The sequence below is a fragment of the Camelus dromedarius genome, chromosome 8 (genome assembly GCF_036321535.1).
Source record: "Camelus dromedarius isolate mCamDro1 chromosome 8, mCamDro1.pat, whole genome shotgun sequence".
NCBI lineage: Eukaryota > Metazoa > Chordata > Mammalia > Artiodactyla > Camelidae > Camelus > Camelus dromedarius.
In genome coordinates this window covers 76,795,702-76,823,359 of record NC_087443.1, presented here as the reverse complement: position 1 = coordinate 76,823,359, position 27,658 = coordinate 76,795,702, and the positions used below count along the sequence as shown (strand labels likewise).

Below are 27,658 nucleotides of genomic sequence, written 5' to 3'. Positions count from 1 at the left end.
TATGGCATATGAATTACTTCTCAATAAAGCAGTTATCAAAAAATTAGACATGTAGGTTCAAATCCAGGTGTGCCCCCCTTCACTGTGTGACCCCCGGTGAGCTGAGTGAGCTCTCAAAGCCCAGGAGTGCCCACCCACAACCTCCATCCACCTGCAAGACCGAGGCTGCCTGGCGGGCTGCCTGGCGGCTCACTGACGTTCCACAGTTGATTTCCCTGAAGATTTGTTCCCGGAGCCCTCCCACAGGGAACAGCCAGGACTGGAGCCTGGGGGACCCAGGGGGGTGCCCCCAGGGTCCCGTTCTCCCCAGTTGGGCCAGGTCTGGCTGCAGCCAGGCAGGCTGGCCATCTCGTTTCTGTGCCTGGCCTGCAGCCCCACCTGAAGCTACCTGGGGCCTCCTCCCCACCCAGGAGCATCCTCCTGGTGCCCGGAAAGTGTTCATCCACAAGGGCAGGAGGTCCTGCCTGTGCACATGTGGTGATGCCTCATGACGGGGCACCAGGATGGAGGGCCCCCGACTCCTGGGTCTGCTGACCCGGCCACAACCTGCAACCCCAGCCTCCAACAGCCTCAAGGTGACAATTGTGACTGATGAAAAATTAACACCCAGGTTCACTCGCTTCCCTCAAGTACCACCTGGTGCTAGAATAAAAATCTATTGCATTCCAAAGAGAAAGAAGAGCCTCCTCTTAAGAAAAATCTTTGAAGTCAGTGGCTACAAAGTCACGAGAGAGGCAGTCAAGGACCACACTTGAGCAGAGGCTGTTTCAGAGGGCAGGCAAGTCGGGCTCTGGGTGGTCTCACTCCAGCCTCTGGTTCCACCATCAAATTCTCTGCATCCCACATCCTCCAGCCATATGCAAAGTGGGTGGAATCTCAGATCCTCCGGCCACCCTGCTGGGTGGAAAGCACCCAAGGGCCCCCCAGCCCCAGCTGAGCTTCAGTGCAGATGGAGCCGCAGCCCAGGGACAGCTGGAATCCCGGGCCCAGGGAACTTTCCCTCTTGAGTCCAAAAGGGCAAACTGCTTGTCAAGAACATTCTGGGATCATAAAACATCTTCCAGCCATGAGTAAATAACAAATAAGGGAACACCCAAAGCAGGCTCCACTTGGCCGGTTTATTTACACAGCACGATCAGCGTAGATTTTCGGCAATGACACCTGCCACTGTGCTGGCACACCAGGCGCGCCTGTTGTGTGGCATGGAATGGGGAAGACAGCGATGGGGGAACCGTTCAGGGTGTCCTTGCTCCAGTTCTGATGTGTCCCCAGGAGGAGGGGTCGGGAGGGGATATAAAGAGGACCGAAGGGTCAGTGACATGTGCTGAGAGCTTCCTCTTCCAATGAGGACAGGCAGGGCACCTTGCTCCTGGGAAGAACGTCCCTTGCCTGAATTTGCCAGAATGGGGGTACACAGGGCCCAGCCCCCGCCCCCATGGAAGACGAGGCCTGTCCTTAGCAGAGAGGGGGGCCTACAAGGCCTGGGGGTGGGGGCAGCAGTCCTCCCAGCCGAGCCCCCATCATTCAGCCACAGAGCCCTGTCTGTGCCCTGAAGCAAGGCTGGGACTCTGACTGCCAGCTCCCCAGAATCTGACCCCAAGGGCTGGATATTCCCAGGAGGACAATGGTGGCCAAAGCGCCCACGAGGGTAGGAGCAGGCTCCAGCCCAGCCTCCGCCAGACCTCACCAGGTGGCCTCGGGCACGGCTTCAGCCATCTCAACTGGAAAGGCCTCTGGCAGTGAAGGAGCCAGTGCCCTCGTCTCCAGGACTCCCTTGGGACCATGAGGACTTGCCACCCACGAGCACAGGGCCCCCTCGGAGTCGGGATGGGATCTCCAGGAGTCTGGAGGAGCAGCAGCCTCTTGGCCTCAGGTTCTGCCAGCAGGCCCAGTGCGTCAGACATGCCAGGAAGGTGCAGGTGGGGAGAACGCCCAAAAGGCCTTCACCTGCCAGCCAGGTGAGGGCCGCACCCTGGCTGGGCCGGACTTCTAAGCAGAGCAGGTATGAAAAGGAAGCTTTGTGTGGCTCCTTCTAGGGCCCCAGGCTGCCCTGCTGGGCGGGGGCGCATCTGCAAGCTGTCTGCCCTGGGAGCCTCTCTGGCTCCAAACGGCAGGGTTGCCGGAGGGGACCCAGCCCACTCCCTGCGGTGAGCCTGAGGCTTCCTGGCGGTCCTGGTGGGGCAGGCCCTGTGAAGCCCTTCTTCCTAAGCTCAGCGCCCTGCCCCTCCCCTGTGATCTCTCCCATCTCTGAGACTTCGCCCTTCTCTCATTTTGCGATAAAAGAAGAAAGAAGCCAGGGGAATGAAAACATGGAAGGTCATAGAGAGATCTCACGGCCACGGGCAAGTTCAAATCCCACACCCTCAGCAACGCCTCTGACACACAGTCTCGTGTGTGTGTGTGTGTGTGTGTGTGTGTGTGTGTGTTTGTGTGTGTGTGTGTGTGAGCACATGTGTGCGCACACATGTGCACACTAGAAGGCATTGGCGCGAGGGGGCATCCTGCAGCGGGGCTGTCCAGTGGCCCTACGAGGCCTCCTCCAGCCTCCCTCCCCTTCCATGGCCAGACAGGCAGGGCCCTGCGGGATTCGGACCTGGCTCAGCCTCCCTAGCCTGCCTTTGGCCTCAAGCCAGTAGAGAAGCCACATGGCCAGGTGTGAGTGCCAAGCTTACTCGCTTGTTGGCTCTCTGCCACCTGTATCCAGTGACAAGGCCATCCTCCACCTGTCTTGCTTCCTCCAATTCAGTCAAGGCTGGACCAAGGCCACCAACAGAGGACCCGGTGCACGAGGCCTTCCAATGCTCTGCTGACCCACCCACTGGCCCTTGGCTCCTGAGAGGCCACTCACGGCCACTCAGAGGAGAGGCCCAGCACACAGAAAGGACACAGACCCTGCCACTGCCTGGCTCATGTGTGGCGCAGATATGGGCCCTGATGACCTTCAAACTTAGCATTGCCTGTTCACAGAGGTAGCCAGAGGGGTGGAGAACTCCAGGCACGGGCAGGGCAGCTCTAGAAGGAGGAGCCGAGTGCTGCCCGGGAGGCTGGGGGGAAGGAATGCAGGCCTAGTCCACAGGGTGCCAAGGAGCCAAGGCTGTTCATTGGCTCCAAGCCTGCCACTCATCTGCAGAGAGCACCATGCAAGGTGCCCTGGCAGCCTCTGTGCGCCGAGAGTGCCATCTGCAGGGAGAAGGGGACAGTGCAGGGGCCCCCACTGTCCAACAGAAATGCGCTAAGCCCTGATTAGAGGCACAGAAGCAAGCTAAAACTTTCTAGTAGCCATATTAACAAAAATAAAACTGAGCAGGTGAAGTTAACATAAGACACCAGGATTGCAACAAGTCATCAGTACAAGACATTAGGAGTGAGCTTTTTCACATTCTTTGAAATGTGGTGTGTGTTTGCACTTTTAACACATCTCGAGTCGGACCAGCCACATCATAAGTGCTCCTCAGCCCCCGGAAGCTCGTGGCCACCGCATCAGACAGCAGGGCTCTGGACAGCAGCCGGCGGCAAAGAGGTCCTCCCCCTGCCTCGGTGAGCACAGAACCCGGCCTCCTGCTCCCGGCTCACTCACCACCTTACCTGTAGTGAGGCTCTTCTCTCTCCGCCCTGCTTGCTAACAAAGGCAGAGGTACATCCTCATAACAAACAGATCAAAGGGTCTGACTTCTTAAGTACCTTCAAGAAAAGACTTGCTAAGCCCCTGCCTCTCCACTCAGGTGGCTGAGGTACAGGTGAGGCTGTACCTGGTCGCAAGGTGACGTCACCAACAGCACCATCATCACCTCTCTTTTGCCAAGGGCAAACTGGTGGCCACACACGAAACAGCACTTACCTGAAGTATCGCCTTAGGAATTTAAAATTAGGAAGGACAGCCATGGGAAGATGCCACAAAACATCGTTCAAGAAAATGTCAGATTGTAACATAATATACTCCCGCTTTTGTAAAAAGAAAAAACCTCAACACATTAGCCATATGTTATCTTCACAGAGAGGCAGTCCGGAAGGATTCTGCCAACTATCGATGGGATTTATCTCTCCGGGAGACAGGGGGATGGGGGACTCAGAAAAGCGCCAATCCCAGTGGTGTGAGGTGGGACACAGCCACCCGCACGCCCGCCAGCCCGTTTGTGAGCTTCTCGACTGTGTGTGTGGATGGCCCTTCCTCAGAGACCCAATGGCCCAGGAACACACTGGGGGCCTGGGGCAAGGTCAGTGCCTTCTCAGTTTACAGGGGCACGGCTTAGACTGGCCGAAGACCCCAACTGAGGCTACACTGAATCGGAACAGACTTGTTTTTCCCCCTAAGACACCAGAAGCAGCAGCCAAGTGCAGAACACTTTATAGCTCTCGCCTTCCACCTCACTCTGAGCCACACCACTGTGTTCTCAGTAAGGAGACACCACTCTGGTACTCGTGTGTCCAAGGTGCTCACTGAGCTGTGCTGGCTCCTGATGAGATGGCACCAGGGGCTGGGCAGCACCATGTGGCAGAGCATCAACCAAAGGACACCCCGTCCCACTGCTCAGCAACTTTGGGGGAAGGGCAGTTGGGGACCTCGGGGCTCCAGGCTGGCCTCTGGGAGAGAGTGTTTACAAGGTTTTGACTGGGGTTTCCCTCACTCTCTCAGGCCAGACATAGCAGAGGAACCCCAGGAAACTCTCGTGTGAGGAAGAAAGGAGGTCCATATTTGAGGTGGCTTCAAGGTGGCTTCTGACACCCTAGGAGGTCCAGAAGAGGGCTGGGGGGAACTTTCTAGCCCCGGACCCCAGGTGCACTGAGACTTCCTCACTCACCTGCGTCCATCTACCCGCCCCAAACCCGAAGGCGCCCTGTGTCTCTCGAGACTGATATAATCCATCCGCACTCCCTACATCCAAATACCCCCGGGTAACCATGTTTTAACTAAGCCTCTCCAGCATCCACAAAATTGTAGTTTTTCTGAGTGAGCACAATCAAAACCATCTAGAATAAGGCAAGACAACACTCTGACGTCTGAAACACTCTCAAGGCTGAGCAGGCCAGACCTGGACACCGCAGGGCACTTGCACACGCTGCAAGCATCCTACCCCAACAGGCGCCCATCAGTGTGATCTGCCTGACGCCAGCCTGACTTCTGATCAGGTGAGGAAAACGTAGCTCCTCCAGAGACGGAGGTTTGGCTCCAAAGTGTCCCTGACTCATCCCTGACCACGGACCTGCTGTCTTCAGGTTCTCTGTCTCTCACTGAATGGAGACGGTGAAGGAAAAGGAGGGGGACGGTGACCAGAGGGGCTGGGCGCCCAGGAGCTGTAACCTCTGCATACAGTGGAGCATCAGCCGCGTTGCAGAGAGGAGCTCGGCCAAGTTCAGCCCAGCTCTCTGCAGGCAGCGGGCTCCACGGCCAGAGCCTTCAATCTGTTATCTCCGCACTAGGCTTGATTCAAATCTGTTTAGAAACTCAGACCTTGTATCAAAAGCTGCTTTATCTACCACTTTCTGCTACAAAAAGTCATCCAGGCCCATCCTTGGGGGACAGTTATATAAACATCATCGGCTGCCCACATACTGCTCTTCCATTTGGAAAGTATAGCCCGTTTTATTTTGGAGAAGAAAAGAAAATGAAAACCTGGCCATCCCAGGAATCCACGGAGGCAGGCAGGCAGATGAAGCCGGCCTCGCGTGGGGCACTCACCTGTACTTCCCCGTCCGCACCTGCAGTGCCCTCATCCCGCACCGCTGGGCACCGCCGACGTCGCCCACGATATCATCTCCGATCATGACGGCCTGTCGTGCAGGGAGAGGCACTCAGAAATCATGTCGGGAGAGTTTTATTCCTTCATCTTTTTTGACACCATTAACCTCTTGATTTGATGTTTGAAACCACCATCATACAAATTAAACAAGGTAACACTCACTGTACTGATTAAAAGTCAACCCACCTTGAATATATCTCCCACTGCCCACCACGGGCCGAGGCTCTGAACGGTGCGTATCTGGGCAATTTAAAATCAATCAGTAGGTATCAAAGTGAGCTGGTGCCACAGGGACACATGGGGAGGCCCACACTGTCTCACCGCTACTTGAACACAGGCTGACTTTTACCTTCAGCTAAACAGTGTGTAACCAGGTTATTTTCCCAACTGTTGGTTCTGTGAAAACTAAGTGAATTTCTGGCAAATCTTTGTAGCCCAAGTTTAGACGGTTTTGCTTTCAATAGTGAAGATACAACTACAAAAAGCAAGATCTGGAAGGATCAAACTGTTTCCAAGTGCTTTAACAAAGAAAAAAGCACAAAAATATTTATGGGCATATAGAAAGGTAAAGTTCACAACGTCTGGCATCCCAGTTGAAAAATGATCAGACATGCAAAAAAAGACAAACAGTACACACAATGAAGAGGGAAATGAATCAAAACTGACATGGAACTGACACAGCTGTGAGAATTAGCATAGTAGGACATTCAATCAGTTATTGTAACTGTATCCATATGTTCCCAAAGTAGAGACACGGAAGGGAAAAGAAAAGATACAAAAATCAAGGTTCTAGAGATAAAAACTACAATCTTTAAAAAACAAAACAAAACAAACAAAAAACACTGATGAAATTAAAGCCAGACTAGACAATGCAGAAGAAAACATTAGTGAACTTGAAGACACAGCAACAGAAACTATCCAAAATGAAACACAGGGAGAAAAACTAATTTCTAAAAAATGAACAGAGAAACAGTGAGCTATGACAGCACTTCAAAGGGCCTAGTGTAACTGGATGCCCTGAAAGTAAAATGAGAGAGGAAGAGACAGACACAACACTTGAAGAAATAATGGCTGAAAAAGTTTCTAATTCAACAAAAATGATAAATCCACAGCTCCAAGATTCTAATCAACACCAAGAACAAGAAACACGAAGAAAACTACATCAAGGCACAACACAATCAAATTGCATATGACAGTGACAAGAAAAAAAAATCTTAAAAACAACTGGAGAGGAAAATAAAAGACATGTACAGAGAAACAAAGACATGAGACTTCTCATTGAAAACAATGCACATGAGAAAACAGCGGAACACCATCTTTCTGGAGCACCGTCTTAAAAGTACTGGAAGTGGGGGGAGTGCTTACCTAATACACCATATGCAGCAAAATTATCTTTCAAAAGCAAAGGTGAAATAAAGGCATTTCCAGACATCTAAAGCTATAAGACTTCGTCACCAACAGATCCACACACAAGAAATGTAAAAGGAAGTCCTTCAGGCAAAAGGAAAATGGTACTAAATAGAAATATGGCTCTACACAACAGAATGGACACCTGTGGAAAGGATGCCCATGGGCACATGGTGACCTTTCTAGCCTGCTTCCCCCTCTTCTTCCACTGGCCAACTCTAACCATCTTTTGGGACTCAGCTCAGATGGCCACCACCTTTCATCCCCGAGGCTGGGTTCTGGGGCCTGCCCAAAGCCTCTGTGATTACCCCCTTGCATTGTGTGCACCTGCTGCTTTATAATGGTCATTCATCTCACTCCTCCAAGAGGTGTGAGCCCCTTGAGGGCAGGCTCTGTGCTAATCCTGGGACTCAGCTGATGATTGACACAAGTTTGTTGAGTGAGTCAGTGGTGGTGGAAACACGGTGAGTCACAAACATAGTCCCCACTCTCATGAAGTTCACAGTCAAAGGCAGGTAACTGCACAAACACATAGCCAGGGAGGAGAAGTGCAGGGGTCCGTGAGGCTTGACCTCATGGGATTGATGGTGGTCAGGGAAGGCTTCCTAGAGGTGAGATTTTGCGCTTCAATCTCAAGGGCAAGAGAGGTCAACCAGGTTAGGGGGCTTAGGGGAAGGTGTCAGAGCCTCCCCGGCAGGAGATCACATTTGTACCAATGACCCATCTGCCACCGTTAACCAGGGCAGGTCATACAATGAATTCCCCAAAGCACAGGTCAATAAGCTTGAAGCAAATGTCCTTGGAAACTTCTCCCCAGCAGGCCTTCAAATAAAGAGGAATCAGAGGAGCTTGTGGAAAAGGACAAAGGCTGAGCTGGGGCCGCATCAGGGAGGTAGTTTCAGGTAAATAGGAGGCTTTTCTAACAGTCAGCAGGGGATGCCTCAGAGGGACCAGGCCCCCATCACTTAAGGACACTCAAGCAGAGGCCAGAGAGGAGGGATATAGTTCAGTGGTAGAGCCCACGTGCACAAGGTCCTGGGTTCAGTCCCCAGTACCTCCATTAAACAAACAAAAAAACAAAAGAAACAGAAAGCAAAAAAACAAAACAAAAACAAAAACAAAACAGGCAGAGGCCACAGGGCCTCCATCAGAGAAGCTACAGGGGGACTCTGGCCCCCGGGAGAGCTTGGGCGACACCTGATGCCCACAGTGCCGAGAATTCTGCCAGCGGCAAGGAGCCACACCCGCCGTGTGAGACGTAAGATGTACCTGAAATAAACTGCATTTCTTCCCAGTGAATATTCTAAACTTCATACTTTTCACTAATTTTCTCTGATCTTTCCTCTGCGTTAATGCACGTTCCCCCAAGTGTGTTATGCGTACGGGGCATACATACACTATTTGGTTTCAGGTAGAACAAGGATGTGCATCTTTAATGTAATCGTTTACATTTATTTTTAGAGTAATCTATTTATGGTAAGTGATTCTGGTTTTCCATTTACAGCAGTGATCAAAAGTTCCTTTTAAAATACATTGAAGTGAATCACCTTAAACCACCTTTAAGTAAATCCTGCCACTAAGGACGAGCACCCAGACATGGTAAAATTGGAATTTCTTTTTCCCTAGAATGACCGATGCTGGGGAAAACACTGCCAAGCCCAAATGGGGTTAATTTCGTGTCTACGAGCCCTCACACAGCTGTGTGGAAGTATCAATCACCCAAGCAGCAGCAGCCAGTGGAAACGCGTGTTCCCTGGAGTAGGGGCAGCCACAGAGACCACTGTGAGTCCAAGGGTACCTGCAAAGCCAGGGTCACCTGGGCGACCACACTGCTCACCTGACAGAGGGCGGGGGCAGGGGAGCACCTGGCTTAGGCAGCCAGGCCAGCCACAAGCCCCAGGATGGGATCTACTTTGCCTTTCTCAAGGAGTTGTCTTGACACTGCTGGGTCAGCCTCTGAACATCCACAGCGTTCCAGCTGTCCATTACTGGGGGCTGTATTGCTAGAGAGTGCCTTGGAAATGAAACGAGTCTTCCACTTACTAAACGTCATGCCTGGCATCCTCCAAGCTCTGGGTAAAATAAAATTTTGTGCATGCACACATGTGCTTGTAGCAGAAATTCCCAAGGTGGCAGAAATCCCTCCCGCTACAGAATACTGACTCCCAGGTCTTCCCGGGCCAGGACATTTGTCAATGTGGCCGGTGGAGACGGACCCAGAGAAATCTGGGCCCTTGGAGGAAGAATACGGAGCAGGAGCAGCAGCAGCAGTGGTTCTGCGTGACAACCGCTGCCCAGGCCGAGGCAGAGCCCAGAGCCGGGTGTGAGGGGCGGGGGCCAGGGGCGCCGACGGTGTGCAGCCGCCCGGCGCGGTGATGCCTGTCTGGCCAGCTTGTGGGCTCCGCATACCTAAACGCCTCGGGCCCCTGGGGATCTCGCAGATTTACTGTCGGTGAAAGGCAATAATCACACAAGGAGGAGCAGTTATTGCCAAATCATTTAGGATTTAAAAAATCATTGGCGAGAAGATAGAGGTCAAGAGGTGCGCCGTCGGGGGAAATAAAGAAACCCTACCTGTCAGGCCTGGGCTGCACTGCCTTTCTGACTGCAATATGGCTCAGGGAAGACGGAGACACGCGCCAAGAGGTCGGATGGAACGGAGATATGAGAGCCAGAGGCGCCACCAGAGCCCTTCAGGTGGGTTTTCGGGTTTGGGTTAAAAAAAAACATTCATTTGCCCTTCTTAAATACTGGTCTGTCTGCCCTTGTCTCCTCTTCACCATCCCAGGTGCCAGGGTAAGAACCCATCCTCACAGGGGACGATGTTTGGAACACACACTTCCAGTGCCAAAGAGCTTTCCCAGGAAAGCCCATGTTTCCTGAAGTTTCTAGCCGTCCCGGGGCTCTGCCGGGAGGGGCACTTCTCCCTCCCACGGGGCAGCACACAGCAGGGCTGGTGAAGGAGCAGTGGGTTCAGCCTACACTTCAGCCCCGGGGACACACCCCCAGTCACAGAGGCCTCGAGAGGACATCTAGCACTGAGAAGAGCCCAAGACCCTCCGTCTGCAGGCTCAGAGCAACCAGGCCTTCTCGGGCACCTGGGGGTGCTCAGCACTAAAGAATTTCCCCCACCGTCTGACACGTTCATAAGGAGTAAGATCAACACAGCAAAACTCAAAGAAATTATTTTATAAAAAGTAAGAAACAATGGCGCCAGTGAAGATGCTGGGAAATGAGCACATGCATATATTGCATATACAGCTGGTAAGGAGGCTGAACTGACACCACGTTTCTGAAACAGAAATAAACAACGTGCACCATGGCCTGACAACTACGCCACTAGGATTTCTAAGAAAATAATTTGAAATGCACAAAAGGATGTATGTACAAGGGTTATGTACAAGGCAGAAACTGGAAGTAATCTAAATGTCCAACAATAGGGGATGGGTAAAGTGCATTACGGCAGTAAGGATGGGAATACAGCCTGGTGCTTAAGAAGGTTATGGTCGTCCATATGACGAAATGCTATGCAGGCACAAAAATTACTCTGTGGAAGTGCTTGCATTTGCACGAAGGAAACTGTTCCCAATACAATATTAAGGGGAGGGGGGGATCAGGTTTCAAATAGCAGGTACAGGATTATCCCAATTTTGTGTTAACAATGTATATAGACACCAAAAAAACTGGAAAGCTTGAGCATGATTTCTGTTATTCCAGATTAGTGGAAGGATGAACAATTTTTTCCCTTGTACTTTCTGAGTTTTATCCATCTCCTTTAACAAACAGGAGTCACTTCATAATCAAATTTTTAAGGATTTTTAAGGAGAAAATAAAATCAACTTTTCAAAAAAAGGCTTTAGGGGAGGAAATGTCTTAGGGAAAATAAAGACATGAGATTTTAAAGGTGCCTTATGACCAAGACAGAGCACAAAGGCAACCTCAGAGCTGGCAGTTCCTGGAACTCCTGCCCGTGGCTGGAGGCAGGGGGCTGCAGGAGTCACTCCTCCTGGCCCTCTCTCTCCCGGTGCTCACGGCAAGTAACCCTGAACAGACGCCCAAAGACCAAAGACCATGAACACAGCTTGGGGGATGGATGGGCCAGGGGAGCATTCAGCCAACAAACAGGAGAAGACAAGCCTTCCATACACATACCTGAGGCGAAGGAGGCCGTAAGACAAATGAGTGGCCCCAAGTGGCCCCACGTGGACATTCATACCTCACCCACAGGCCTCCCCACCAAGGGCACAGGCTCTCTCCACGGCCCCGTAGCTAGAATCAATACCCTGAGAACCTGCGAGCAAAATGATGGAGCAGGTCCTTGTTTTATGCCCCGCTCTCTCTGGATAAACCTACAAACTTCGCCCTCTTTTCACCTCCATTTTTGACAGGCTGTCCTGAAGATGCTCACCCTCACCACCCAAAATCTTGTCTAACTTTATTTTCTATATTGGGCCAAAAAGATGTATTTTAATATTTTTCAAAAGAGAAAATGCTATTGTACGACTGAACCTAAACATTCTGGTATGTTGCTGGCCCCTCCTAGAGGACTGGGCACAGCAGAGACCTGGAGGGGACTGGGTCCTCGTGCCTCATCAGCAGCGTAACACTGGCTTCAATAGTTGGCTTTTCTGTGACTATTCCCCAGTGCCCTGGTTCTCAACGGGGGGGGGGGGGGGGGGGGGGCTTTTGTTCCCCTGGGACATTTGGTAATGTCTTGGAGACATCTGTGGTTTCACAACTTGGGGAGGAGGTGGGTACCTTCCACCACAAATAATGACCTGGCCCCAAAATGCCAATAGTGCAGGGCTGAGAGATCCTGCCTTAACCTTAAGATGGAAATGCAAGTACCTGTGACAGGGGATTGGAATAAGGATTTCATGAAATACCTGGATATGCAGGAGATCCCCGGGGTGCCCAGCACATTTGGTGTGCCAAGTATTTAAGGCCCATCCTCTCCAAGCCTCGGGCTCCTCATCTGTGAAATGGGTGCGCCCAGCTTCCAAGCTGCTGCATGTTGGCTTCTGGTGCTGACCAAGCACTCTGGTCTAAACAGTCCCAATTTCCATTAAACCTGCACAACTGGCAACTGATGGAACCTCTTAGATTATGGAAAGTTGCCAAAACCTTCATATCATTGGGGCTTTAGTATGAAGCTATAAAACCGCCCACTGATTCAGAAGCCTTAAACCATGAGAATTAGGTATTTCTAGAAGCAACCTTTAAGGTATGTTATTCTCTGCCTTATTACTGAATCCTAGAAAGGGCCTGGTCACCTCGAGGAGGTTTGAATTTCCAATCTATTAGAGTAATACCAGCAATCTATTATTTCTAGGCTATTGAGGAAAGGTTAAAATGAAGATTGGATTTGGGGAGTTATATCCATTCTGACTGCAGGCTGGAAACTCCTCAGCTGCAAGAAGCAAGCCTAGGTCTGGGAAGAAGCAGTTACCAAGGGAAATGACTGGTGATAACTTTATTGATTAAAGCAGCTTGAAAAATGTAAGGTTTGCCACCGCCTGGCACTTCAGCAAGACAGCTGCTCACAGCCATTTTCATTAAAAATAGAGAAGCAGGAACAGAGAAGTATTACGTTGTGCATAAGACACAGTTCATTCAAAATGGTCTAATTTTGAAATACTGCTTTGAAATGTCTATACATCCTGAGGCTCAAATACCATTAATGAACACTGTAGAAAAACGGTGGGGTTGGGGTATTAAGAACACGCAACTGCCACTCAACCGTCTGTCAAGAGGAGAGACAGTGATGACATCTGAGGGCAAAAGAGAGAATGATAGTGTGGGAGGTAAATAAGATTCAGCTTTGCCACATGAGCTCAGAGCCACCAGAGAAAGCAATTCCTCAGCTCCCCAGAGCCACAGATGCTCGCGTTGCGGGACAGCACAGGGACCACCCAGTAGACAGCAGACCCGCCAGGAATCCAAAACCCTCAGCCCTGGCCGCAGACGCCCTGGTACCTGCCAAATGAGAAGCCTGATCAACTTGACCCCCGAAAGGGCCTCGGCTCCTTTTTGGGGTGTGGGGAGGGCAGTTTCTCATTCAGAATGTAAAAGATGCCAACCGTGAAAGTAACTGGAAAATACCCAACAAACAAAAGTCGGGGGGGCAGAGGGATTAACCAAGGTCAGCCACATAAAGACAACCAGAGATAACGTCTTACTCTTCAGTTCCTCTGGTCTTATGTTCTAGGCAGCGACAGGCTTTTATTTTGTTTGTTGGGGGAGGCATGGCATTGGGGGGTAGTTCGAGATGGTTGTGAACACAGTGCTTATCTAATCCTGAATATTGGTTTTTAAACTCAAATTCCAACAGTCAACCTTGCTTCCTCTTGATAACAAATTATCTTCAGAATTCATTCTCTCAAATGCATCCTATGAGTAGGATACAAATATATACACAGTTGTTGATATTTAAGAAATGGAAAGATAAGCCATAGTATTTATAAAAATGGCTACAAGGAGAGACGTGGCAGGAGGCATCAGAAGGGAAAGGACAGAAGCCAGACTTCCTGGAATATATCTTATTTCGTGGATTTGATTTCAGACCTACGTGAAATTTTACATAACTATGAAAAAAAAATTCAAATACTGAAAAACCAGTCCCTTAAAAATTGGAAGAAAAGTGAATTTAAGGAGGGTCCTTTTGGTGACACACCACCCTCTGCCACCCAGAAAGGAAAAGAATAACCTTAGCTTGAAAAAACAGTATTTGGCTGAAAAATCTCTAGAAGGATATGCTCTAAGCAAACAAACAAAAAAACAAAACAAAACAAAACAAAACAAAACAAAACAAAACAAAACAAAAAACTGTCAGAAAAAGAAATCTTTAACAGTACCGGTAATCAGCCTTTCTGTACTCACTAACCAGCCATCACAGAGATGCCGTGTCTTGCAGTCCAGCCCACGCCACTCACACCACTATCCCAGTCTTGGTGGCACTGCCAGGACTGGTGGTGGCACCCACTCTTTTGTGTCTGGCTTCTTTCACACAGCATCGTGTTTTTGAGATTCATGACTCTTGTGCGTATTATGGGCTAAAACAAATGATTATGTTGGTATTCTACAGAGACAGGATTTTTGATATGAAGAAAGGAAACAGACATCTGATGGATGGAATCAAGTGAAAACCCACAGGCCTAAGTCTGAATCAGAAGTTTCAGTATAAACTCATGATGTACTTCATGTTTAAAGATACATATTTTTTTGACCCTTGTGGACTAATAAGGCTCGGAAATGATGACCAACTCAGTAGCGGTAAGAACCATTAATGTCCTGATTGTGGTTTCTAAATACTATTTTCCACTAAAGATAAGCATGGCTCCTTGGAAGGATGGCAGATTCCAGGCCTAGCACAGCGATGTGCAAAGCATATGGGGCTTTGATTCAGTCTGTCCGAACAGCTCATAACACCTCAGAGACCTCTGGGGTCAGGTCAACAGGACTCAGACCAGCTTGAAGAGGCTTCCACTGATCAAAGATACAATACTTTGAGCATGAATTATAATGGTAATGGATTGGAACACATCAAATGTGCTTTTATCCACTTATTTATAGTGATGTATGTAGTTTTAAATCTCCTTTGTTACCTTGGAAGGTGTTAGAGAATCAACTCATTATTTTGAAAACAAATAATAGGAAAGAAACAGGCGTTTATCTGGAGTTTCCGATATGAACTGTCCTTCAGGGGAATAGATAGTGAGGAATTTCCTATATGGAAGAAATCCAGAGAGAAAATGAAGAAGGGATGAGAGAATTCAGACATCCCATTCTGCAGCCCTTAATGAACGAACGGAGTTATGCACCGACCATCAGTAGCTGCTAACACCACAGAAGCAGACAACTGGATGCTCTGTGCCTCCCAGTGGGGGTCACACCACCCCTAGAAAGCAGTTGTCAAAAAACTGACACAGACTCTGAGCCTCTAGATCTAAGCACCCACACACAGGAAGCAGGGAGGACGGGAGCACGAGGAAGGACAGCACTGGAGTGCAATCCACAAAACCCAGGGAAACAAAAGGGAGATGGGGGGGGGGTAGTGCGAAGGGACAGATTAGAAATCACTGGAGAATCCCACCCACCAAGCACAGTGCAAGGACCTCACTTGGATCCTGATTCAAACAAATTGCAAGCACATAAATAATTATAAGACCATTAGGGAAATGTGAATAATGACTGGATATTTGATGAAATTAAGGCATTACTGTTAGTATTATTTAGATGTGATCATGACATTATCAACATTTTTAAAAAAGAACTATCTTTTAGGGACTTTAGAAATATTTACAGATGAAGTGATATGATTTCTGGGAGATGATGCAAAATAATCTAGGGGAGAGGAGTAGGTGGAGGTATAGATAAAACAAGCGGTTATTCATCTAGAAAGAGGTCCTGATGGCCAAAGATGGGACAATTTGAGCAACAAAATAACAATAGGAATGGACTGTGACTCATGGAATAAAACAAACTTCCTTGAGCCCACGTTGGAAAGAATAAAAAAGTAAATGAGAGAAAAAGGAAAGCTCTTCCTTATGGTAAATCTAATCAACAAATTAGAAGGAACGAAGGAAACAGAAATCGCCATTTTGGCAAACATGGTAATGAACTGTTTCAGGTAAGAACTGTCAATAGATGCTCAAGGTTGGAGGGGAAAGAATGACAGGAAAGAGCATATTTACATAGTGTCAACCTCCCCCATCCCTCACCTCCCCCCCACACACGATACTGATTAGTCACAAATGGACAACAGTAACTCTGCAGTGGAGAACAGGCACCTCCGAAGAGGGTCAAGGAGACCATCACCCATCATGGGCAAAGCGCTCTCATGGGCCTCCCGATGGCACGGACCAGGAGGGCACAGCACTGTGTCTGGGAAATGCACAACCAGGATTAAATGTGCCAGAAATGCATAACCTAAAATTACATCATGAGGAAACGTGAGGGACATTCTACAAAAGAACCAGCCAGGACTCTTCAAAAATGCCATGGTCCTAAAAGATGAAGACAGACCGAGGAACTGCTCAGAGTAAAGGGCACTAGGGGGCGTGACATTAAACCAGCGTGGGGGTCCCTGGGTTAGCCAACTCTGTTTAAGGCTAATGTCCTGATTTTATAATTGTTCTGCGATTGTCACGTAATATGTTAGCATTTGAAGAGGCTGGGGTAAAGGCACATGGGAATTCTCTGTACTGTTTTTGCAATCTCTTTGTACATATGAAATTGCTTCAGAGTGAACGGTTAAAAACGATTATTAAAAGGGCTAACTAATGATTACTGAAGCTCAGTTGTGGGTACCTGAGGGTTCGTTATGTTACTCTCTCAGTTTGCTCAGGTATTTGAAATGTTCCACGATAAAAAGTTAAAAAGAAGCGGGGAGGGTGTAGCTCAGTGGTAGAGCACATGCTTAGCAGGCACGACATCCTGAGTTCAATCCCCAGAACCGCCTTAAAAAAAAAGTTAAAAAGAAATGTTTAGAGACAAAACCACCGCATGTAAGGTATAAACCTTTCTGGATCTGATTTTAAAAAGAAAAATCAGAGTAAAAAAATATTTCTGAGACACCCAGGGAACTTTAAATAAGGACTGATACTAGATAACACTAAGGAATCACCATTGATTTTGTTAGGTGGGGTTTTTTCAATGTGATAAAATTTACCAACACAACCATTTTGAAGTGTACAATCAGTGGCATGAAGTACGTTCACAACGTTGTGCAATTGTCACCACCATCTACTTCCAGCCATTTTCTTCCCCCGAAAAGGAGACCTCACACCCCTCGGCAGGCACTCCCCACCCCTCACACTCCCAGCCCCCGGCAACCACCAATCCGTTTTGTCTCTACGGATTGGCCTATTCTGAACATTTCGCATAAATGTTAAATATATTAAAATGTGGCCTTTTGTGACTGGTTCCTTTTACTTACCATAATGTTTCCAAGGTTCATCCACACTGTAGCATTTATCAGCATTTCATTCTTTTTATAGCTGAAATATTCCTTTGTGACAATAAACCGCATTTTGTTCATCCATTCATTTGCAGATGAACATTTGCATTATTTCCACCTTTTGGTGATTGTGAACAGTGCTGCTATGAATATTCATGTATAAGTTTTTGTTTGAACACCTGCTTTCACTCCTTTTGGATAGACACCTAGTAGTGGAATTGTTGGGTCAAATGGTAATTCTATGTTTAATTTATTAACCCACCATGGAACTGTTTTCCACAGTGGCTGTTTTTCATAGTGGGTGCTCCACTGTACATTCCTGCCAGTATTCCTATATGTGGGTTCCAATTTCTCCACATCCTTGCCAACGTTTCTCATTTTCCTTTTAAAATTATGGCCATCCAAGTGGGTGTGAGGTGGGACCTCACTGTGGTTTTGATTTGTATTTCCCTAAGCACTGATGACGCTGAACATCTTTTTGTGTGTTTGTTGGCCACTGTCAGGTGTCTTAATGCATTGTAATTAGGTCAGAAACAACCACCATTTTTTGAAAGGCATACTATAATTTGAAAGGATAGGATAACATTAAAGTATGAGGTTTGCTTTAAAATACAACAGAAAAAAAAAACCAAGTAAATTTTTAAAAAGAAAAGGGACAGAAGAAGGGAATATGACAAAATCTTTTCATTGTTGAGTCTGGGTGACAGATGTATGGGGAGAATCACCGTATCCTTCTCTCCGCTGTTGTGTATGTTTAAAGTTTGTCACAGTATAAAACAAATTATAAATGTTGTCACTATGAAATGCAGCCGTGAAAACCAGGTTTCTATCCCTGCAGGCTTCACTCATTCAAAAACATAAGCCTCTCCTTCTCTATCAGCCTCACAGGGCATTTCCCGGGGATTTCTTGGGGAGCCACAAGACCTAGATTTTCTGACATCTGTGACTCTCCGGGGAGGTTTGGGTCCAGAGGTTCCAGACTTTGTGGCTGTGGGCTGTCTTTCTCTAAGCATCATGAGCAATTGATGTCCTAGACCAGAACACATGTGGGAAATTCGGGTCCAACAATAAAGGAGCACCACGGTGATCCTGGGGGTACCAGCCTTGCCACAGCATGTGTCCAAACCAGACAGCAGGGCAGCCCTGGCCACCAGCAGACATATGCCCATTGTTTCTTCAACAATACTGTCAGGAACCCATCGGCTGGAAGGGACCAACTCACACTACCTGGGAAGGGGAGGTGTGAGGATGGGCACTGTGGATACTAAAATTGTAACTGCTTTTTTCTTCCTTTTAAGATATATGTTTGGAAAGCAACCTCTCTCAAAAAATAGTTCGAATGCAAAGGTGACAAGATGCATGATTTTATTCTTACCTAGTCTTTAAATCTTGCTGTATATTGTCTTTCCAATGAAATACTTTTAATGTGCTGATAGAACCTGTCTATCATCCTTCCAGAGAAGCAGCAAAAGTCACTTAGAAAAAGCCACGGGTATTTCTGTTTCTCACTCTTTTACTGAAACTAATTTAACAGGTTGAAACCATTCTGTGCGCCTCCTTTGCTGTCTTTTTTCCCCCTTTCCAGTCTAATCAGATCTCATGGCGGGTGGCGGTGGAAGGTCCCAACTGGGCTGCCTGGCCAACCTCAAACCCATCTCAGGCATGGAGGCGGCCTCGGGGTGAGCACTCTGGGTATCCCCCGACAGCTGCCTCTGCACACACACTTTGTGGGGAGCCATCCTACCTGGTGGGCCTCCACTCCCATCTCTTGCAGGGCAGACTTGAAAAACTCGGGAGAAGGCTTCCCCACCACCTCCGCTTCAATACCACAGGCATACTGCGAAAAGAGAAAAGGACGTGACGGTTGGGAACAAGTAACAGGTGAATGAACCACCTGAGCTGCAGGGAAATCCTGCCCCATGTGTGCACCCATGGGCCACAGGACTCCAAAGGGCAAGACAGACGGGGCTGAGAGATCGCTTTGCAAGCAAGTGTCACAACTCTACATCGGGCTGCCCAGGGTGCTCGGAGCACCCACCACCAGACGCCCTGCCATGTGCTTGAGCTCGCCAGGAGGCGGTCCACAGCGGGCCACACATGACCATGCTCTCACCTGCATTCCTGCTTCTCCCTTCCTTTCTCCCCCTGCCCACTCCCACCTCTGTCAAAGGTCCTCCAGGGAAAAGCTCCAGGGCCCCATCTGCAGCCTGTCCATCCCTCCCACCTGAGTGCACATAGGCAGGAGCCGATGTAGCAGTGAGGACGGGCGGTGATACGAGCTGACCTGGGCAGGAGCCCGGGCTGGGGCAGCTGACCGGGCACAGGTCAGAGCAGGAGCCCCATCTGAGCCTTGCCTTGGAAACTGGAGAAAGGAGTTGGGAAAGAGGCCAGTTGGGATACACTGAGCTCGAGGTGCTGCAGACAAGCAGGGTCAGGAATGAGGCAGGTGGTTTGCACATATACAGAAGCCAAGAATCCGAGAGGAGAGTGGCAGAGAGTGGGCGGGGAGGGCCAGTGGGGTCAGCAGCAGGTGGTGCGGTAGGGGGAACAGACTGATGACCAGGGCAACTGAGGGCCAAGCTACAGAGGATGGGGGTGCCAGGCTTGAAGCCTCAAACAGGGGGGTCTATTCTGAAAACATAAAAGGCAGTTTGAACATTGAGCACACCCCCTTCTCCAGAAAGACCAGAAACATCCCAGTCGGCCCTGAGATCTGAAGAGGATGTGGACAGACCCAGGGCAGGTACCTCAAGCGCCTTCATGTAGGGACCAACGTCCAGCAACAGGCCAGAGGTCTCCTTGTAGTAGCGTCTAGAAAAGAGAAGAGGACAAGGTGAGATGAGCCCAGAGGCCTAGGAAGTTCTGTCAGCTCAAGAGAGGGTGACGGTCAGTTCAGACACCATGCTGAGAATGACGGACGGAGGTCAGCAGGACAGAGCCCAGTGGTGATCACCACACCCGGCGCCCGGGCGGAAGGGGCGGAGGCCAGCTGCTCGCGATCAGAATGGCCCCTGCTGCCAGCCTCGTGGGGACCCCGCCGCACTGACTAACAGGGCAGCTGGGTCCAGGTGCTAACAAAGAGAAACACAAGTGATCTGTGTTCTGGGAAAGGACAGCAGGTCCACAGAGCATGTGGCGAACCCCTAATTGCTAATAATTAACCCCTCATGCTGCCTGGAGAAAAAAAACTCCATTAGTTCCACAGCCCCCTGCTGCATCTCCTGTTACCCAGGAGTCAGGGCCCAGATGCTTCTAGGAGAAGACAACCTCACTGGTTCTTCCCGCCTCACTGGAGGCCAAGAGAGCTTGGCTCACAGGAGCTTGCCTTCTGAAGACGGTTTCATGTCTTCACTCTTGCGAGCGCTGTGCTGCGGTCCAGCTGCCACTGCCTCGCCCACCCCAGGCCACACACAGGCCTCTCAGGACACACGGTGGACCAAGCCCAGTTCCCTCTGAGCAAAGCCATCTGACTACAAAGTGGGGGGAAGGTAGTTTACTCTGTGCTGCTGTGAAGACAGGGTTAAGGGAAACCCAGGACTGTTAAAATGTTGTGAGACCCATCACATCAGGTACACGACCTTCGAGTTTGGGAGACATTAAACAACACGTATGTGGAGAACCAAAGAGAAGCAAAGTGAAGCACTTCTTTTTAACTGTGGGACTCTGGGCTGCTTAAGCCCTCTGGGCCTCAGTTTTCTACTCTGTAAAATGGGCAAAAAGAAACTCCAGTATCTAACTCATACATTGTGAGGCTTGAGCAAACTAACACAGGCAAAGTTCTTAACGTGATCCCTGCAATGCAGAAACTGCTCCAAAAACGTCAGGGAAAATTGTTATAGACACCTGTTCACCTAGACTGAGATGAGCAGTAAGACAGGAGCCGGGGGAGAAAGAACGAACAGGGTCTTTCCAATTTGTGGGGGCTGAAACCTGTTCTGTGCCTACTGGAAATGGCAGAACTGAGCTCCTGGAAGCTGCCCCAGGGCTGTGCCCTTCCTCCAGCCCTGCCTGTCCCTCTCTGTACCCAGCTGAAGCCTTCCAGGATGCAGGAGCCTCACCGTCCGTGGTATTTACCCGGCGCTCAGGTGGACAGGCGCTCTCCTGACCTGCATTCTCCCCGGCTGGCCTCAGTAGCTTCAGCTAGGCTGCAAGGCTTCAGCCAAACCCCTGGCCTCGGCAAGGGCTGGTCCCCTGCCACTCACCCGTGTCAGGTGGATTAGAGCCCGTTTGCTGAAGCCATGGGGGCATCTCCCATCAGGATAGGACTCAGTCTCCAAGTGCACCCCAGGCCTCTCGAGCGGGGTCCGAGGCTCTGCACCCCAGAGGCCCAGCTGGGACACCGCACACTTTCAGGAAACCACGAGAACTAACACTGCTTACTGAGCCAGGACCTGCAAATGTGCCCCTTTTTAAAAGGTGATCCCAAAACACAGGCTTTGAGGTCCCTACCTGCATTTGTCTTAAATCTGGAATTCAGACATCTATTTTGCATTTATATAGCCTCAAAAAAGTGTTTCTTCTCATTTTTCTCATTTCTACCATAAATTGCTTTGGTATGATATTTCCTCAGCGAGGTCCAGAGTCAGAAGGAAAGGCCAAGTAAAGCAAAATCTGGCCAAGAGGCAGAGGGATACACTGGGTGCTGGGGTCTGTGCTCACGGGGCTGCAGCTGGCATCTGTGAACTCAGTCCCTCAAACATTCAGGACACAGCTGTCCCATACCCCTTTGCAGGGGACACTCTCAGACCCAGCATGCTCCCCAGGGATGCCTGGTCTGGTGGGGAAGCAGGCAAGTCCACAGACAAACACAAAACGGCAGGAAGTGGGCAGTGATAAGGGGGACCCTGTGCTCTGCGCACTCTGACTGAGGAGGCTGGACATGCTGGGGACGGGGAGGCAGGGAGGCCTCCTAGAGAAGGAAACATCAAGGCTGAGAGGGAAGGTAAAGGGGGCGGAATAGAAGAGTCCAGGCCCGGGAGCCTCTCGGAACCGGTACCCTGCTGGGGACCCTCGGACCAGATGCTCCTCCAGGTGCTGAGAGCCACCCTCCTCACAAGGGGGCAATGGGAGGGGGTGTGGGGAGGGCCTCTCTGAGGACAGGGCATGTGAGCCAGGCACGGAGGACCGAGGCGAGGAAAGAATGCGGCCGGCATAGCAGAGGCTTACTCAGGCGCCAAGAAAAAATTATAAAACAAGGCTGCTCTGTTGCAACACGCACAGCTCTGTTTGGAACTGAGGATTCTACAGGCCTCTGGCCCAGTGCAGCCTCAGCTCCGAGACAGCTGGAGGAGGCAGGAGCTGGTGCACCTCCCCCAGGAAAGGCCTCCCAAGGACACCCCCACGGCACTGCTTCTGCCCATCTCCTCCTTCTCCAGGTCTTCCTTCCACAGTGTCGGAAACCTGCACTTTCTTAGGTTTCAGTTTAGTCCTGATGGGAAGGAAACACTCAACAGGCCGCTAAAAGTACCCAATCAAAACCCTGTCTTTGGACACAACATTGTAAAATGACTATACTTCAATAAAAATATATATACACCCCTCCCCCAAAAAATACCTTTGTCTTTGTTACACTAATTTTTTGACCCTAAAGAAAAAATTGACTTCCATAAATCAAAATTAGAAATCTCAATATTTCTTTTTTAACTGTACCTGGGCTTGTTTTTATAGTGCCCAGAATTTGTCTTTATTTCTTGCTCATTCAGGAAAACAAAAAGGCATCTTGAAGGCCATCTGTTAGCTGTAAACATTTTCAGAGATACAGTAAATACAAGTAGCTAATCAATTTTTTAAAATATAAAGACCCAAGTTACTCTTGAAACACAAGAGATTTGATATATTTATCTTTTTTCACTGGTGTACTAAAAGCAACAGCAGGCCTGGCAAGAATGGAGTGTTCCAGCCACAGAGAAGAAACTGTGGATTCTGGAAAGACAGGGAAAAGCTGGGGAGCAGTCAGATAGATTTTATGCTTTATTCTTCTGCCCTTCCGATTATTCAGCACAGCCTCCCTTAAAAATGACCACTTGACCTCTCCCACAAGAGCCATTAACCTTCCATAGTCTGTCGCGTAAACAGCTTAATTTTCTGACAGCGGCATGACAGAAGAAATTACAAAGGCAATTCCCACTCTTGGTCCAAACAGATGCCAAATGTAAATCACTCCGTTTCCAGGAGGAGGATATTCTGCCCCAGCGCCTCCGCCATCCTGCCTCCTTGGGGGCACCACGCGGCCCTGCTCTGGTGGAGGACAGCCCCTCACCATCGGCAACCCCCACTCCGATGTGACAGCAACTCTTCGTGGATCCTTGGGCTGTCCCAAGAAGCTATAACCCAAGCCTGAAAGCTGTTGGTTCCTTTCTCTGATGTTTGATCACCCAACCTATAGCCCAAGCCAGAAGCCCCACCAGCTGGAGGCTCCACTAGTTGCTTATTTGGAAAACAAACCCTTGCCTTACTATTGAATTTACTGCAGAATCACAAAGCTAAAAGAAACCGATTCCGTATTTTTTTCTTTTTCAACATACCTATTTTGATTGCTATCCATAATCTGGAATTATAGCTTTTAATAATTAGAGACAATTTTAAAGAAAAAAGTTTTAACAGAAATGAATTACAGCAGAGCTTCTTAAATGTGTTGTTCTCTAGTGACAGGCTGGTAACTTTAGGGATGCAAACAGGACACAGAGCATAGCCAGGAGCGTAAAAGGGTTAAGCAGGCCAGGTTCTCTGGTTGGCAGGGACATAAACTGCAGAAGGTTGTTAGGTTAGAAAGGGGACAGTGACAGTTAATTTTATGTCAACTTGGCTGGGCCAAGCTACCTAGATATTGGTCTAACAGTACTCTGGATGCTTCTGTGAAGATGTTTCTTAGATGAGATTAACATTTACAACAGTGGACTTTGAGTAAAGCAGATTTCTCTCCATAATGTGGTGGGCCTCGTCCAATCAGCTGAAGGCCAGACTGGAACAAAGTCTAACCTCTCCAAGCAAGAAGGAATCTGCCAGCAGACAGCCTTGGGATTCAGACTGCAACTCTTCCCTAAGTCTCCAGCGTGCCAGCCTACCCTGCAGATTTTGGATATACTTAACCTCCATAATCAACTTCTCTTTATATACAGATCTTCCTCGACTTACTATTGGGTTACATCCTGATAAACCTATCGTAAGTTGAAAATATAAGTAAAAAATGCAATTAATAAACCTTACCTACCAAATACCACAGCTTAGCCCAGCCTACCTTAAATGTGCTCACTTATATTCGCCTACAATTGGGCAGAATCATCTAACACAAAATCTATTTTAGAATAAAGCATTCATGATCTCATGTAATTTATTAAATACGGGAACAGAACAATTTTAAGTGTATCAGTTGTTCACCCTCACGATCGCGTGGCTCACTGGGCTCTCCACCACTGCCCAGTATCACAAGAGGGTATTTACTGCATCCAGGAAAAGATCAAAATTCAAAATTCAAAGTATGGTTTTCACTGCACATGCATAGCTTTCACACTATCATAAAGTCAAAAAATCCTAACTTGAATCATCGCTAAGTCAGGGACTGTACATATATGTACCTCCACATCCTACTGGTTCTGTTTCTCTGGAGAACACTGACTAACACAGGACACTTCTCATTTACATGAGAAACACACTAGAATGTTTGTAGTTCCTAAAAGAAATATTTCTCCTCTTTCCTTTCTTGAAATCGCTCTCGTTTGCCTATTTTGAAACAGACATAACCATGCAAAAATATTTCTCTACTGTGAGAAAGACAAACAAGACGAATGGCAATCGACTCTGAAGCTTGGAGAAGGAGTAACAGGAGGTGGTGGGGTCTGTGGTGAACCAAGACCAGTGGAGGCTGTGGCTCCAGCCAAGCTGTGGTGCGCTCGGGAATGCGGGGCCAGTGCTGCCAGATCTTCTGATTTTTCAGAAGAATCCAGAAATTTCGTTACTTTATGTAAAATCTCCCAATTTTTAAAACAGGCTCAAAAAAAATTTAAGATCTTGTGTGGGCCAAATACCTGCTCTTGAATGTTGCCTAGAGGTGACACAGCACAGGCTCTCGGTGGCACTCTGGCTCTGCTGGCATTTATCGATGGTGGAACCACAGTTTACTTCACCTCCCTATGCCTCAGTATGCCCCATCTGTAAAATGGCAATGATACTGCCTACAGCTTATGGTGCTATGGTCAGAAGTTAACACCGCGAACTACGTAAAGTGCTTAGCAATGGCTGGTGGCCAGATCAAGTCCCTCTCGTGTCTACTGGAACAGCCACTGTGTTCAGCAGACAGAGGTAGGAAGCTCCCAGTCACCAGGAGCACCTAAGCCAGGAAACGCTTCCTCAGAGATGGCCACAGAATTCTTGCCCCGCACGAGAAGCTGGGGTGGGACCCCAGTATCCTTGCAACCATCCTTAGAGCCTATGATTCTAAAATGCTAGTGCTGCTTCCATGGAGAACAGAATAAATCTGCTCGGCTTTCTGGAAAGCAACTTGGCAACATGTGTCCAGAACCTCAAAAATACACATCATCCGAAATGCACGAAGATACTGATCACAGCCTCACTTTGGTAGAAAATCAGAAACAACCTAAGTGTCCATTAGTAGGCATCAGTTAAAAAGCTACAGGAGAGACTGTTAAAAAAAATTATAGGAATAGCCTTGCTGCAGAGATATCTACTTATTGTATGGAAAAACATTTACAAAATATTATTTGGTGAACAGTTAAAAACAGGCGAAGACATCACTGTTGCGAACACACCCATCCGTGATGATCCACCTGCACAGGGAGCCGCGGAGGACACGCACCAAAACGCGGACAGCTATTTTCTCGGGCGGTGGGACTGAACATTCTTTTTGTTTTTTTCTTTTTGTTCATCTGTATTTTCTAATTTTTCTCCAATAAACGTGTGCAGTCTTGGTGGTAAAAGAGGTTAAGGAAAATAATCAACATGGTTTTTTAAAAGAGATGGTGAGGGCTGGGCTAAAGACTCAGACAATAATGTTGGTCACAAACTCATGACCTTACAGAGACCGTGCTGTGCAGATGTGGGGCCCAGAAGAGAGCATCCCATGAGCCCTTAAGCCTGTTTTCCACTATTAGGTGTCCCCTCAGCACAATCCATCCATGCCTTGTACTGAATCCTGTGGAAATGGACCTAAACTTGGGACAGTTAGCATGTGCCCCCTGAGATACCCAGGGGTCCCCTCTGCAGTGACCCTCCTGACCCTCCCCTGCCCCAGAGCCTCTCCCAGCCTCAGAGCCATGTGGAAGCTTGACTGGCCAGCTCCTAAAGATGGGGCATTCTAATAGCCTCAAAAATTATCAAAAGAGAGAAATGAAGAAATGAAGGGGGAAAAAAGAAAGAAAAAGGGAGGCAAGGGAAAGGAAGTCACTCCGTGCCCACTTCTCCCATCTTCTCTGAGGATTCTCTAAGTCAGAGATGCATGCAGCATCGTCCAAAGAGCCAGAAACGACTCTCCCTGCAGCCGACTTACCCTTTTCCCAGTGAGAGGAGCACAGGATTTTCCAGCTCCATGAGCACCTGGAAAGCTTTATTCATGTTGTGATAAGAAAAGCTTTCTCCTGCATCTGCAATTACGACACAGTTTGGGTTGGACGTGTCTATTTGATCAAATTCTGAGCGGACTCCTGGAAAGAGAGAGGAAGAAGGATGAAGCCAGGGGTGGCCTTCCTCCCATCGCCCACCAGCGACACCTGTGCCCGCAGTCTGCCTGTCCCTTTCTCAGGTGCTCTCTTCCATCCTCACAGCTGCCATGGGAGGTGGGCAAGGAAGGGGCATTACTCCCATTTTACAGATGAAGGAATTTTGGCTCCCCACAGTTAGAGGGCTTGTTAGGAGAAAGACGGACCTATCCCTGGGACCCCCACCCCAACACTAGAATCACCCCAGGAGCTCCCTTAATTCAGTATTATAGTCAGAATATCTGTAACTTTGCAACCAAGAAGGGAAATCTGTCTGGAAGGCACAAACTCCTAACTGGAGGGCAAAATGAGGCTGCTTGCAACCTTTCCAGAGTTGGTTCTGCTGGCTCCAAACTGTAAGAACCACTCTCATCTTTCAGCCAAACCCCACTGGAGACAGGACAGCAGGACACATGTGCGTCCTGAGTGTATGAACTCATCCCCGCCGGCCTCAGCACCAGCCCCCTCAGGAGTCTCCTCCTCCTCCTCCTCTATCCTCCCCATTTTAAATTAAAATAGGGAAAGCTGCAAGAATAAATCAAGTCACTGGCCTAATGTCTTAGTTCCTTGGAAGAAACATGCTCTCACCTCTCTTGGTATTAGATGTTGACCTTTCTGAATTAAAAAAAAACAAAACTGAAGTAGGGGGAGTATATAGCTCAAGTGATAAAGAGCATGCTTAGCATGCATGAGGTCCTGGGTTCAATCCCCAGTACCTCCTCTAAAAATAAAGAAATAAACCTAACTACCTCCCCCATTAAAAAAAAAAAAGAATTTTTTTAATTGAAGTAACCACAATGAGATACCACTTCATACCCACCAGAATGGAGAGGCTGACACCACCA

General features: G+C 48.7%; 1 protein-coding gene across 1 annotated transcript in view; it reads right to left on the bottom strand.

The window, feature by feature from the left end:
- Positions 1-27,658, bottom strand: part of LHPP (phospholysine phosphohistidine inorganic pyrophosphate phosphatase) — a 126,328-nt gene that overhangs the window by 78,503 nt on the left and 20,167 nt on the right. The window contains exons 3-6 of the mRNA XM_010993283.3: positions 26,606-26,759; positions 19,851-19,914; positions 18,848-18,940; positions 5,678-5,769 (exon numbers count right to left, since the gene is read on the bottom strand). Of these exons, the coding sequence (XP_010991585.2) occupies positions 5,678-5,769; positions 18,848-18,940; positions 19,851-19,914; positions 26,606-26,759 (403 nt within the window). The remainder of the gene's footprint in view (positions 1-5,677; positions 5,770-18,847; positions 18,941-19,850; positions 19,915-26,605; positions 26,760-27,658) is intronic.